This window comes from Protobothrops mucrosquamatus, unplaced genomic scaffold (assembly GCF_001527695.2).
Source record: "Protobothrops mucrosquamatus isolate PMUCROS unplaced genomic scaffold, P.Mucros_1.0 scaffold2756, whole genome shotgun sequence".
In the NCBI taxonomy this organism is placed as follows: domain Eukaryota; kingdom Metazoa; phylum Chordata; class Lepidosauria; order Squamata; family Viperidae; genus Protobothrops; species Protobothrops mucrosquamatus.
In genome coordinates this window covers 29465-40182 of record NW_015388795.1, presented here as the reverse complement: position 1 = coordinate 40182, position 10718 = coordinate 29465, and the positions used below count along the sequence as shown (strand labels likewise).

General features: G+C 55.4%; 2 protein-coding genes across 2 annotated transcripts in view; one reads left to right on the top strand and one right to left on the bottom strand.

Annotated features, from left to right (window-relative positions):
• LOC107296337 (DLA class II histocompatibility antigen, DR-1 beta chain-like) overlaps positions 1 to 602 on the bottom strand; it is a gene marked incomplete at both ends in the record, with an annotated part of 6096 nt that extends 5494 nt beyond the window's left edge. Inside the window, one exon of the mRNA XM_029286032.1 lies at positions 329 to 602. Within this exon, the coding sequence (XP_029141865.1) occupies positions 329 to 602 (274 nt within the window). The remainder of the gene's footprint in view (positions 1 to 328) is intronic.
• A 1662-nt stretch (positions 603 to 2264) lies between these two features.
• The window catches only part of LOC107296336 (DLA class II histocompatibility antigen, DR-1 beta chain-like), a gene marked incomplete at its 3' end in the record, with an annotated part of 29274 nt that continues 20820 nt past the window's right edge, over positions 2265 to 10718 (top strand). Inside the window, exons 1-3 of the mRNA XM_015825681.2 lie at positions 2265 to 2269; positions 7077 to 7415; positions 8618 to 8823. Coding sequence (XP_015681167.2) covers positions 2265 to 2269; positions 7077 to 7415; positions 8618 to 8823 — 550 coding nt within the window. The remainder of the gene's footprint in view (positions 2270 to 7076; positions 7416 to 8617; positions 8824 to 10718) is intronic.

Sequence of the window (10718 nt, the reverse complement as noted above, 5' to 3'; positions counted from 1 at the left end):
AGATAGACCGTTTCCTCCAGGTGTCGGGGGAGCTGCCGCGCAACCACACTCTCCACAACCTTCGCCACAAAGCGAAGGTTGGAGACCGGACGATAGTTAGCTAATACATCTGGGTCCAGGGAAGGCTTCTTAAGGAGGGGCCTCACCACCGCTTCCTTCAAGGCTACGGGGAAGACACCCTCCCACAAAGAAGCGTTTAAAATTCCCTGGAGCTAGGCTCGTGTACCCTCCCGGGCAGCCAGTACCAGCCAGGAGGGGCACGGATCCAGTAAACATGTGGGGGGTCCCCGCATTTCCCCACCCATGGAACTCCCCCTCCCGCACTCACCTCTCCGGCCAACCACGGGGCCGCCCTGGAGAACCTCGTAGTTGTGTCGGCAGAAGGAATCCACGAAGGCCTTCTCGTACTGCAGGAGCTGCTTGTCTCGGTTCCACTGGTCCATATCGGGCTGCGCCAACGGAGTGACGGCCACGAATTTCCCGAGGTCGCTGTCGTAGTAGTCCATCTCCTGCCGGTCGTACAAGTGCCTGTCCAGGTATCGCACCCGCTGCGTCCCGTTGAAGAAATGGCACTCGGTCTTCCACTGGACCAGGAAATGGGCTGTGGGGGGGGGGGGGTGGAGCAGAAAGAAGAAAGCCCTCAGGAGGGACTCCAGGGTCCATCGTTCCCAGCGGCTACTAGAGGAGGGGCAGAGCGACGGGAAGGCGAAGTGACGGGAGACCTGCTGCGAGGGACTGCCGGAAGGCGCCCCCTGGAGGAGGGATGGGGAACCGTCAGTCCCAGCGGGATTTCCCCCTTGGTGGGGGTCTGGAGGGGGGGAGGAAAATGAGGGAGGGGAGGAGTTTCCTGAGGGACCGCCTCTTTCTCCCGAGGGTGGAAAAAGGCAGGCAGAAGTTCAGCCGGTCTAGGCCTCCGTCTGTCTGCAGGGAACGCTGGATCCTGGTGGGGCCTCATTGCCCCCCCTCCCAAACCGGCAGGAAATATAGGGGGAGGGAAGAGACCCCCCCCTTCTGGGCTGGAGGGAAAATAATATCCAAGCTTCTCTCTCCCTATTCCTTTTGGGAGCAGAAGGGAAGGGGGTCACAATAAGGATACCCACACCCATGCTCCTGGGCTATTCCCGCCCTTCAAGCCCCACCTTCCCTTTTCCCCCTCCCCCCTAATCTTCAGCCCTACAAGCTGCCTTTGGATGCTTTTCAAGGCCTCTTTCCTATCCCCTTCCCAAATAGACCCCCCTGCAGCCCCCCAGACCACCTGAAAGGGAGGGGCCCCCTTCACTAAAGGGGGAGTTTGGAGGAACAACTCAGACCCCCCCCCAATATCCCTCCCAATAGAAGTGGAGAACGTGAGGGAGGGGAAGATTTTCAGCCTTGGGGGCTGCAGCTTTAGAGGGGTGTTCAGGATGTGTGTGGACTTCCTTTTTTGCCCCCTCCCATGACTCTCAATCACAGTCTCCCTTTCTCTTTCTGCTTGGAAGGGTGGACTAGATGCCCCTTTAAGCTCCCTTAAGGCCCCCCATGAGGAGTCCAGGCTGGGTCAGCGGAGACTTCGGAAGGACCGAGGGGAGCCGGGGGGGGGGTCTCTCCGGAGAGTCTCCCTCCCCCTGGTCTCCCTTGGCCCAAAGGGCCTTCTCCAAAAGGCAGCTGGACTTTCCTGGGTTTTCCCTTGAAGACGTTTCGCTTCTCCTCCCAGAAGCTTCTTCAGTTCTGACCGAATGGTGGAGGGTGGAAGGACGGACATTCCTTGCGGTCATTTGGTCATTTTGAAAGTCGGTCACTGGTTCTCTGAGGGTCCTTCAGGACCCCCAGGGGTTTATCTGGGCCCTCAGAGTCCCCTGAATTGGGGGGGCAAAGGGGTGGGGAGCCTTCCTGGGGCTGCTGAAAGGACCCCGTTATAGGCAGGAAATGGGGGAGTCCTGTCCCTCCCCCCACTGTTGAGGGGGGGATGCTCAAGTTTGACCTAGATGGCTTGGGGGTCTGGGGATCTTGGGGAGAAGAGAACCCTGAAATTCCCTACTTACCCCCAAATTTTCTTTCCCACCAACTTCACCCCTACTGGCTGCCTTTGCGTGATTTGGGGATTCAGCCCTCTTTCTGTCACCCTGCAGCCCCCCAAGACCATCTCAAAGGGGAGGCTTCAGTTCCCCTCACTAAAGGGATAGTTTTGGGGAGCCAATTTAGGGGAGCAATTCAGACCCCCCCACCATATCCTTCTCCCTCAGTTCACCCCTCCCCTCCAGGTCCCGATTCAGCAATGGGGGAACATGGGGTGGGGGGCTCTGGGTCTCCCCCCCAAATTCAGAGTCTCCCCCAAGAAGGAATCCAGCTCAACTCTTCCCTCCCCTTAAAAAAAATGGAGATTGAGAAGAAAAACTGAGGTTGCAAAAACACTTTTGCCAAAAAGCCTCTTTTTTCTTATACTCTTTGCTGGCCTTTGTGGATTCAGCTCTGAAAATGACTCACTTTCCCTCTTTCATTTTCGCTTTCCGTCTCCTTCCTCTTTCGGTGCAAGAAACTTGGGGGCTCAGGCGCTATTCGGGGTCCGCGAGGTCCCCCTCCCACCCAGCCACGGGGGGGGGACAGAGAGAGGGGCCCGGCTGACTCTTATCCCACATCGGCTGCTTTCCCGCGACCCCCGCCCACCTCGGCCATAATTAGGGAAGGTGGGGCTCCCTCTTCCTCCTGCGGGGGGGGAGGAATGCTGCGAGGGAGGGAGACCACGCGGAGATCGAGGCTCCTGCAGTCTCACGCCTCTATTGCCCTCGAACCTTTTTCCCACTTCTGGGGTGCCAGCCCCTTTCTCCCCCCCCCCACTTCCCCAGGAGCACTGACGGCCCCTCCCATCCCCTCTCCTCCCCCATACGAGCCCCCTCCTTACCGGGCGTCTCCTTCCCCCCTTCGCTTCCGGGGATCAGGGCCAGCGCCCCCACCAGCAGCAGCATCAGGGGGACCCCAACAGAGCCCATGGATGCTGCCCCACAACCGCCCCCAAAGAGAGGGGAGAAAGTCGCGGAGGCCCCCAGCCCCAGAGGCGGAATCGTCGGGTCTGGCTTGGGGGGAGGAAGCGGTTTCCTCGGACTTCGTCGTAGGGAGGGCCCAGAAAAGCGGAAGGACCAATGGGATTTCTCCCTTCTGCATCGTCATCGGTCTCCGGGCAGAGTCTCCCTTGACTTTACCCGATGAAGGAGATTGTTCGGCGCAGAGAGAGAAGCGGAGAAACTGGGGGGAGGATCCCTTCAGTCTGGGGGGGAGAGAGAGGGACTGCATTTTAGGGGTATGTTTCATGCCAGTCCGGAGGGGAGGGCGGACTTCCTTTTGCCGCCCCCCTCATGATTCTCCACCAGAGTCTCCTTTTTCTGGTGTCTGGAGGGTTGGACTAGATGCCCTTTTAGTTCCCACAGGGAGCTAGAGCAAAGTGGAGCCAGAGCCTGAGGACTCCTTCTGGACTCGCCCGGCTCAGTTTGCGGACAGGAAGCCCCCCCACAAGTCTGGACCATGGGGGGTTGGGAACTGCAGATACACTTACATGTACACACACACACACACACACACACACACACACACTCCCTAACCCCTCAGGCAACCGATACCCACATTTAAGGGCCCTGAGACGAAACCTCCAGTGCTGAGTAGGGAGTCCTACCACACACCCCCATCTGGGGTCGCTATGCTGCATCCGGGGTCACCGGAGAGAGATTTCCGTACTTGTGAAGTTGCGTCATTTCCCGGGAGGGAGGGAGGGAGGGGGCTCCGCTGGGGGTCATTCCCTGTCAGCAGGGGGTCCTCCTCCTCCTTCTCTCCTCTTACTCCTCCAGGGGTTCCAGGCCCCACAGAGAGTGGCCCCCTTGGCTTCTCTCAATTCTGCCCCCCTGAAGGGCTGCAGGAGCGGAGCCGTGTCAGGGTTCAGCCTGGAGCCAGGAGCGTCCGGGGCAGCTTCCCCTTTGATGGACAGTCCGGGGCTTCCTTCACATCCCCTCCCCTGAGGAGGCAGAGGCAGGAGGGGCTGGGCTGGTGGAAGGCTTGGGGGGGGGATGGGGAGAAGGGAGGGGGAGACCTCAGAGACGCAGAGGCTGGAGGGGGCCGTGGAGATCTTCTAATCTAGCCCAACCCCCTGCCCGAGACAGGAGTCCTTATACCACAACCTTCTCCTTGAAGACCTCCAGGGATGGAGCCCCCCACACACAATTATAGGTGGGAAGCCGTTTTTGTCCACAACCCTCTCCAACTTTTGTATATCCCTGTATAAACCCTTTTTGAACAGAAATATTGTTTCCACATACATACAGTTGTGCACACAATGTTTCCAAATCTCTGCCTTAATCTGAAATAAACATTAACAAATTCCCTGACATGCCAGGAGAGCATTGAGGAAAGAAAAACTGGATTATAAACTCAGTCTCATAAAAGGATTTACGCTCAATCAATCTGACAAAAAATAATTACATTATGAACAGGATAGAATTCTTAATTCCTGCCATTCGCTCTTTGCCAGTGAAGGCAGCATTTTGACTGCCAGGATCCGGGCAGGAAGGGAATTTTGTGGGGAGAGGAATCAGCCCTGGGACTCCATCCTAAGGATCAAGACTCTGAGATTAACTCCGCTCTTCCGGATGGGAGTTGAAGGAAACATTTTGCCAAAAAAGAAGGAAAAATATCCATGTCCATGGGCGTTATGGTTAAGATTTCCTTCCTTGTATAAGATTTTCTTCTTTTAGTATCATTTTCAGATGGATGAAAGGATGGATGGATGGACAGACCGAAGGATAAATTTATAATTTATTGTATAAATCGAAATTTTAACAGAAATTCTGTAGACTTCAGCAATCCTTATCCTCAGGATTAAAGCATTAAGCATTAAAGTCTTAAACCACCCGCCCCCAAAACTATCTCAAAACCAAACATTCTGTTAATTATAGTCATCTTTCACTACATCAATAAAAAACAATTTTTTTAGTCTTCCGTGGAGGTTGGGGTTAGGGGTTGGGGTTAGTTATGCAAAGGCCGGATACACAGACCCGCAATTCCCGATTCGGTGTTTAGAAAACATTTGGGGGGTCCAGAGGGGGCCTGAATCCTTTCCAGGGATGGGGAGGCCGGAGGGGTCAAACTCCCCTTTGACTCACCACCAGCCTCGGCAAACCAGAGCCAGACCCCCCCCCCCCCGCTGAAGGAGGCGGCAGAGTCCGAATCTGCCCCTCCAGTTGTGTATCTGGACACAGCCAGTCGCACAAAGTCGGCCCCAGAACCAGGGATGCTGAGGGGGGAGGGGCGTCCATCACTCGCCTGACTTGGGCAGAACTTCGGGGCTCAATTCATGCTTCCCCCCCCCAAAATAGTGTGATTTTCTCTGAGTTCTCCTTGCCAGTCCCAGCCCTAAACACAAACACACACAAACACACACGCAAACACACCTACCCACACCTAGCAACTCTTTTTTACAAGTCCCCTGAACAGGCGTTCTCGTTTCACTTCCTCCCCTCCCCCCCCCAGCCTGAAGCGTTGGGCTCCTCCGAAGCGGAACCGAGGAACTGGCCCTGATCCAGCAGGCAACAAGCCCGGATTCTTCCCTTCTGCCCTCCCCTGCAGCCCCCCAGGCCTTTCTAGGCAGGACCAAGGGGGGGAGGGCAAAAGGAAGGGCACGCTCCCATGCAGGGCTGGTCTGAGACCCCCCTTGAGCTGCGCCCCCCCCGNTTCTCCGCTCTTCTCTCTGCGCCGAACTATCTCCTCTATCGGGTGAAGTCAAGGGAGACTCTGCCCGGAGACCGATGACGCTGCGGAAGGGAGAATTCCCATTGGTCCCTCCGCTTTTCTGGGCCCTCCCAATTACGAAATTCGAGGAAACCGCTGCCCCCCCCCCAAGCGAGACTCCCAATTCCACCTCTGGGGCTGGGAGCCTCCGCGCCTCTCTCCCCTCTCTTTGGGGGCGCTTCTGGGGCGGCATCCATGGGCTCCGCGGGGCTCCCCCTGTTGCTGCTGCTGCTTGTGGGGGCGCTGGCCCGGATCCCCGGGAGCAAAGGGGGGAAAGAGACCCCCGGTAAGGAGGGGGCTGGCCAGGGGGAGGAGAGCCGCGGGGATCCCAGTAGGGGGAAAAGGGGTGGAGGGCAAGAGAGACGGGTGCCTGCAGGAGCCTCTCTCGCCCCCCCTGTGGCTGGCAGGGAGGGGGACCTTGTCGACCCCGAATTAGCGCCTGAGCCCCGAAGCTTCTTGCACTGAAAGAGGAAGGAGACGGAAAGCGAAAGTGAAAGGGGGAAACTGAGGCAACCTCAGTTTTTCTTCTCAATCTCCATTTTTTTAAGGGGAGAGAAGAGTTGAGCTTGGATTCCTTCTCGGGGGAGACTCTGAATTTGGGGAGGAGACCCAGAACCCCCAACCCCATATTCCCCCATTGCTGAATCGGGACCTGGAGGGGAGGGGTGAACAGAGAGAGGAGGATATTGGGGGGTCTGAATTGCTCCCCTAAATTGGCTCCCCAAAACTATCCCTTTAGTGAAGGGGGCTGGAGCCCCTCCCTCTGAGACGGTCTTGGGGGGCTGCAGGGGGGTCTATTCAGGAGGGGGAATGGAAAGAGGCCTTTAGAAGCTAGTGGGGTTGAAGATGTGGGGAGGAGGAAATTTTAGGGTACCCAGGGAAAGTGGGGCTTGAAGGGCGGGGAGAGGCCAGGAGCATGGCTGTGGGTATCCTGATTGTGTCCTCTCCCCAACCCCCCCCCCAAAGGAAGAGGGAGAGGGAAGCCTGGATCTTACTTTCCCTCCGGCCCAGAGATTTCTAGGGGGTCTCATCCCTCCCCCCCATATTTCCTGTCGCTTTGGGGGGGGCAAAGAGGCCGGGATCCCACGTTCCCTACTGAGTTAAGCCGAGTGCTGGACCAGCTGAACTTCTGCCTGCCTTTTTCTACCCTCGGGAGAAGGAGGAAGCTCCTCCCCTCTCTCATTTTCCTCCCCCCTCCAGACCCCCACCAAGGGGGGATCCCGCTGGGACCGACGGTTCCCCAATCCTCCTCCAGGGGGCGCCTTTCGGTAGCCTCTCCCGGCAGGTTTCCCTCCCCTCCTCTGACAAGACTTGTGTCCCTCCTCTAGGAGAGGCTGGGAACCATGGGCCCTTGAATCCCCCCTGACGCTCCTCCTCCTCCTCCCCGCAGCCCATTTCCTGTTCCAGCATAGGTTCGAGTGCCGCTTCCTCAACGGGACGCGGCGGGTGCGGTTCCTGGAGCGGCAGGTCTACGACCGGCAGGAGATCCTCCGCTTCGACAGCGCCCGCGGGGAGTTCGAGGCCGTCACGGCGTTCGGGAAGGGGGATGCGGAGGCTTGGAACAGGAATCAGCTCCTCCTGCAGTTCCAGAAGACCCGAGTGGATCGCTTCTGCCGAGCCAACTACGGGGTTTTCCAGGGCGGCCCCGTGATTGGCCGGAGAGGTGAGTGCGGGAGGGGCAGTTCCATGGGGGGAGGAAAATGCAGGGACCCCCCCTTTTCATTTGATTTATTAGGACTCTCCCGGATAAAGATTTGCCCCTTATGTATTCTGTGCCCTCCGATCTACGAAATTTACTCATTGGTATTTATTGCTATTTATTGATATTCCTAAACCGCCCCCTCCCTCCCTCCCTCAAAGCGGGGATCTGGACGGCTATGATATAACATCCCCCCTAAATAAAAATGTATGAAAAATAAGGTTAAAAATTAAATTACCATTAAAAAATTTGAAATTCTACAACGATGACAATGAAATATGCAAAAGGGAAGAAATAGATTCCTCTCCTTCCCATCAGTCCCATCATCTTCCTTCTCTTTCCAGGGTCCCAAGTTTCCCCTGCCTAGAAAAAACAGGATCCAAAAAGATCTGGACAGACTTGAACAAGAGACCCCATCCAACAAAATGAGTTTCAGTGTGAAGAAAAGCAAAGTCTTACACTTAGGCAGGAAAAAGCCAAAAGTTCAAGTACAGATTAGGCGAAATCTGACTCAAAATCAGGGGGTCCTCATGGGGAGCCTCACACTGGAGGTAGTTGTTGAATTAAGAGGCAATCCCCCCTCTCCCCTCACACGTCCTGTTCCTCCCCATCTTTCAACTATAATTTTATCTTGACTGGGAATTCCATTTTGATTGCCATGGAAATATTTAAATAAATAAATAAATGTTCCGGTATTATCCCTAATTTTTAAAAATGATATTTTATTTTGAAGGAGATCCCTAAATTATCTGAAACATGCTGTGTGTGTCACCCCGGTCTTCTGGGTCTCTTTCCGTCTCCCCCAAATCTGGCAGGAGGTTCCTTCCGTCTTGGGGTGTTTCCAGAATTTATTCCTTTTGGGCTTGTACAATTTGATGATGGAAACTGATCCCAACCTGGAAGGATGTATGTTTTTCCATCTTTCAGGATCCCCTTTAATTTCTTGCTGCAATTTGCTTTGGAAATGACTTAAAAACAAATAATATTTTTAGGAGTAGAAAGGGATCTTGGCTTGAACTAACCAACTTGGTCTCCCATTTTGGGCCCTCCTGTGTCTCCCCCGTGTCCCTCCTCCTCCCCCTCCTCCCCTCCAGCCAAGGCCACCGTCTCCATCTCCCCCACCAAGCTGGATCCCGCTTCTCCCAACACCATCCTCCTCTGCACCGCCAGGGGCTTCTACCCCGTGGAGATCGAGGTCCGGTGGCTGAAGAATGGGCGGCCGGAGGAGGAGGGCGTGGCCTTTGGGGAGGAGCTCCAGAACGGAGACTGGACCTACCAGCTCCAGGTGATGCTGGAGACCCAGCCCCAGCGGGGGGACGTCTATGCCTGCCAGGTGGAGCATGCCAGCCTGGAGACCCCAATTACGGTCCAGTGGGGTGCTATAAAAGAATAAACATAAAAATCCTGGAATCCCTCCTTCCTTCCTTCCTTCCTTCCTCTTCCTCCTCCTTTTCCCTCTCCCTTCCCCGCAGGAGGGTCCTCCCTTCTTCCCTTCCCCTCCCCAGATTGACACCTCCCCTGCCTCTGGATCAACCATCCCCGCTACCTCAGGTCCAAAGTCAAAACTGGTTCGGGAGGAGGGTGGGCAGATCCAGGGAGGGGAAGGGGCAGGACTCCCCTCCTGCTCATAGGCCCCCTTGCTCTCCTTCCCCTCAAGCCCAGTTTTGAAGACCAGGATGCCAGGAGGCATGGTCCCCTTCAAGCACTTGTGGGGAGCCATTGGGGGACACCCGAGACTCCCCCTAGACTCACCCAGCCATTTGTGCCATTTCCCTCCTTCACAACTGGAGGGTCCTGCCCCATTTTGGCACCCAACGTCTCCCTCCCTCCACCTGAGACCCCAGAGGCCTTTTCCAGGACTGCCCACCTATCGCCACTGCTGCCCCACAGCCCTTCCTGCCTTCGGGTCTGAAGCCCCCTCCCTCTGGGCAGAGGAGACCCCTAGAGCAGTGTCTCCTGCACAGTTTGAAGGTCCCCCTGCTTCATGTCCTGGGTGGAGGATCCCGTCCTGAGAGTCCTGTGTGAGTCTCATGTGTGGCCTCCAACTGGAGCTCATCTGAGACCCCTCCCTCAGAAAAGTCCCTGAGTGATCCTGTGGCCAATGGCCTTGATCTCTGGGAAGGTTGCACTGATGTCCATCTCCCTGGTCTGAGGGCTCCTGGGCAGGGGGTGTTGGGAAGGGTGTCTTCCCCAGGGCCTCTTTGGGCCAGAGCAGAAAGTCCACCCGAAGCCATTCCTGGTGTAGGAGACATTTGCCATCAGGGGGGAGGGAGAGCAGCTCTGCAGGAGAGAGGAAAGATCAAGGGGGCAACTCTGAGTGGAAGGCCCCTCCCTTCTCCCCAGCACCCCTAGATGCCCCTAGATAGCTCTCCCACTGAGCCTTCCCCCTTCAGAAGTCATCCAGACTGGTTCTGCAGGATTCCCGTGGCGTAAATCTCCAAGGGCTGATTATTTCCCTCCCGTTCCTCATCTGGGGCACATGAAGAATAGGACGGTGGAGGAACTGTCTCAAAACCTTACAACATAATGCCTGTCTTCACAATATTATGAGACAGTTATGTAGTCAACATCATCTTAGATGCAAACTAAATACGGCTACCCAATATTTGCCTGGAACATAATTATGGGCTGCCCCCTGGGCGAACTCGGGGAAGTATGTATTTATGTACAGTAGCAACAGGCTTAGTTCCTTGCATCATCAGGAAGAGCCAGTAGGTCTCGGAATTTCTCACTCTTCCCTTGGACTCTCTCATTCAGCTGAATAAGAAGGGCTAGAGAAGATAGGAGAACGTTTCAGGGTTTACTAGACCCACAGCTCCTTTCTTCTCCCTGCCAGGGATGGAATTGGAGTTAGAAAGGGCTCTTTGCCTTGAGGGTGGAGCCCATGTCTGTGGACTCTCCCCTGCCAACCTTGCCCTCACATGCAGTGAATATTAGTGGGTCAGTGAGACCACAAATGGCAAAACTAGCCACTCTGAAAAGAAAGTCAATTATTAGTAATGTAGTTCTTTGCTCAAGAACCTCAGGGAGCAGGTAGAGGCCAGCTGAATTTCTAAAAGTGCCTCGAAGTCCAGAAATAATGTTGAGCTCCTGCTATTACCCCAGAAATGGTCACTTATCTTGTGTAATGAGTACTGTATGTGCAGAGAGGGAAATGAGGACATCTCGGGGACAAACTGACATGTTGTTTAACAATAAAGTGTCAAGCTATGAAGATCCCTTGCTTTAGAACTGCCATGATGCTTCTAGCTGATTCCTGTGTTACATGTAC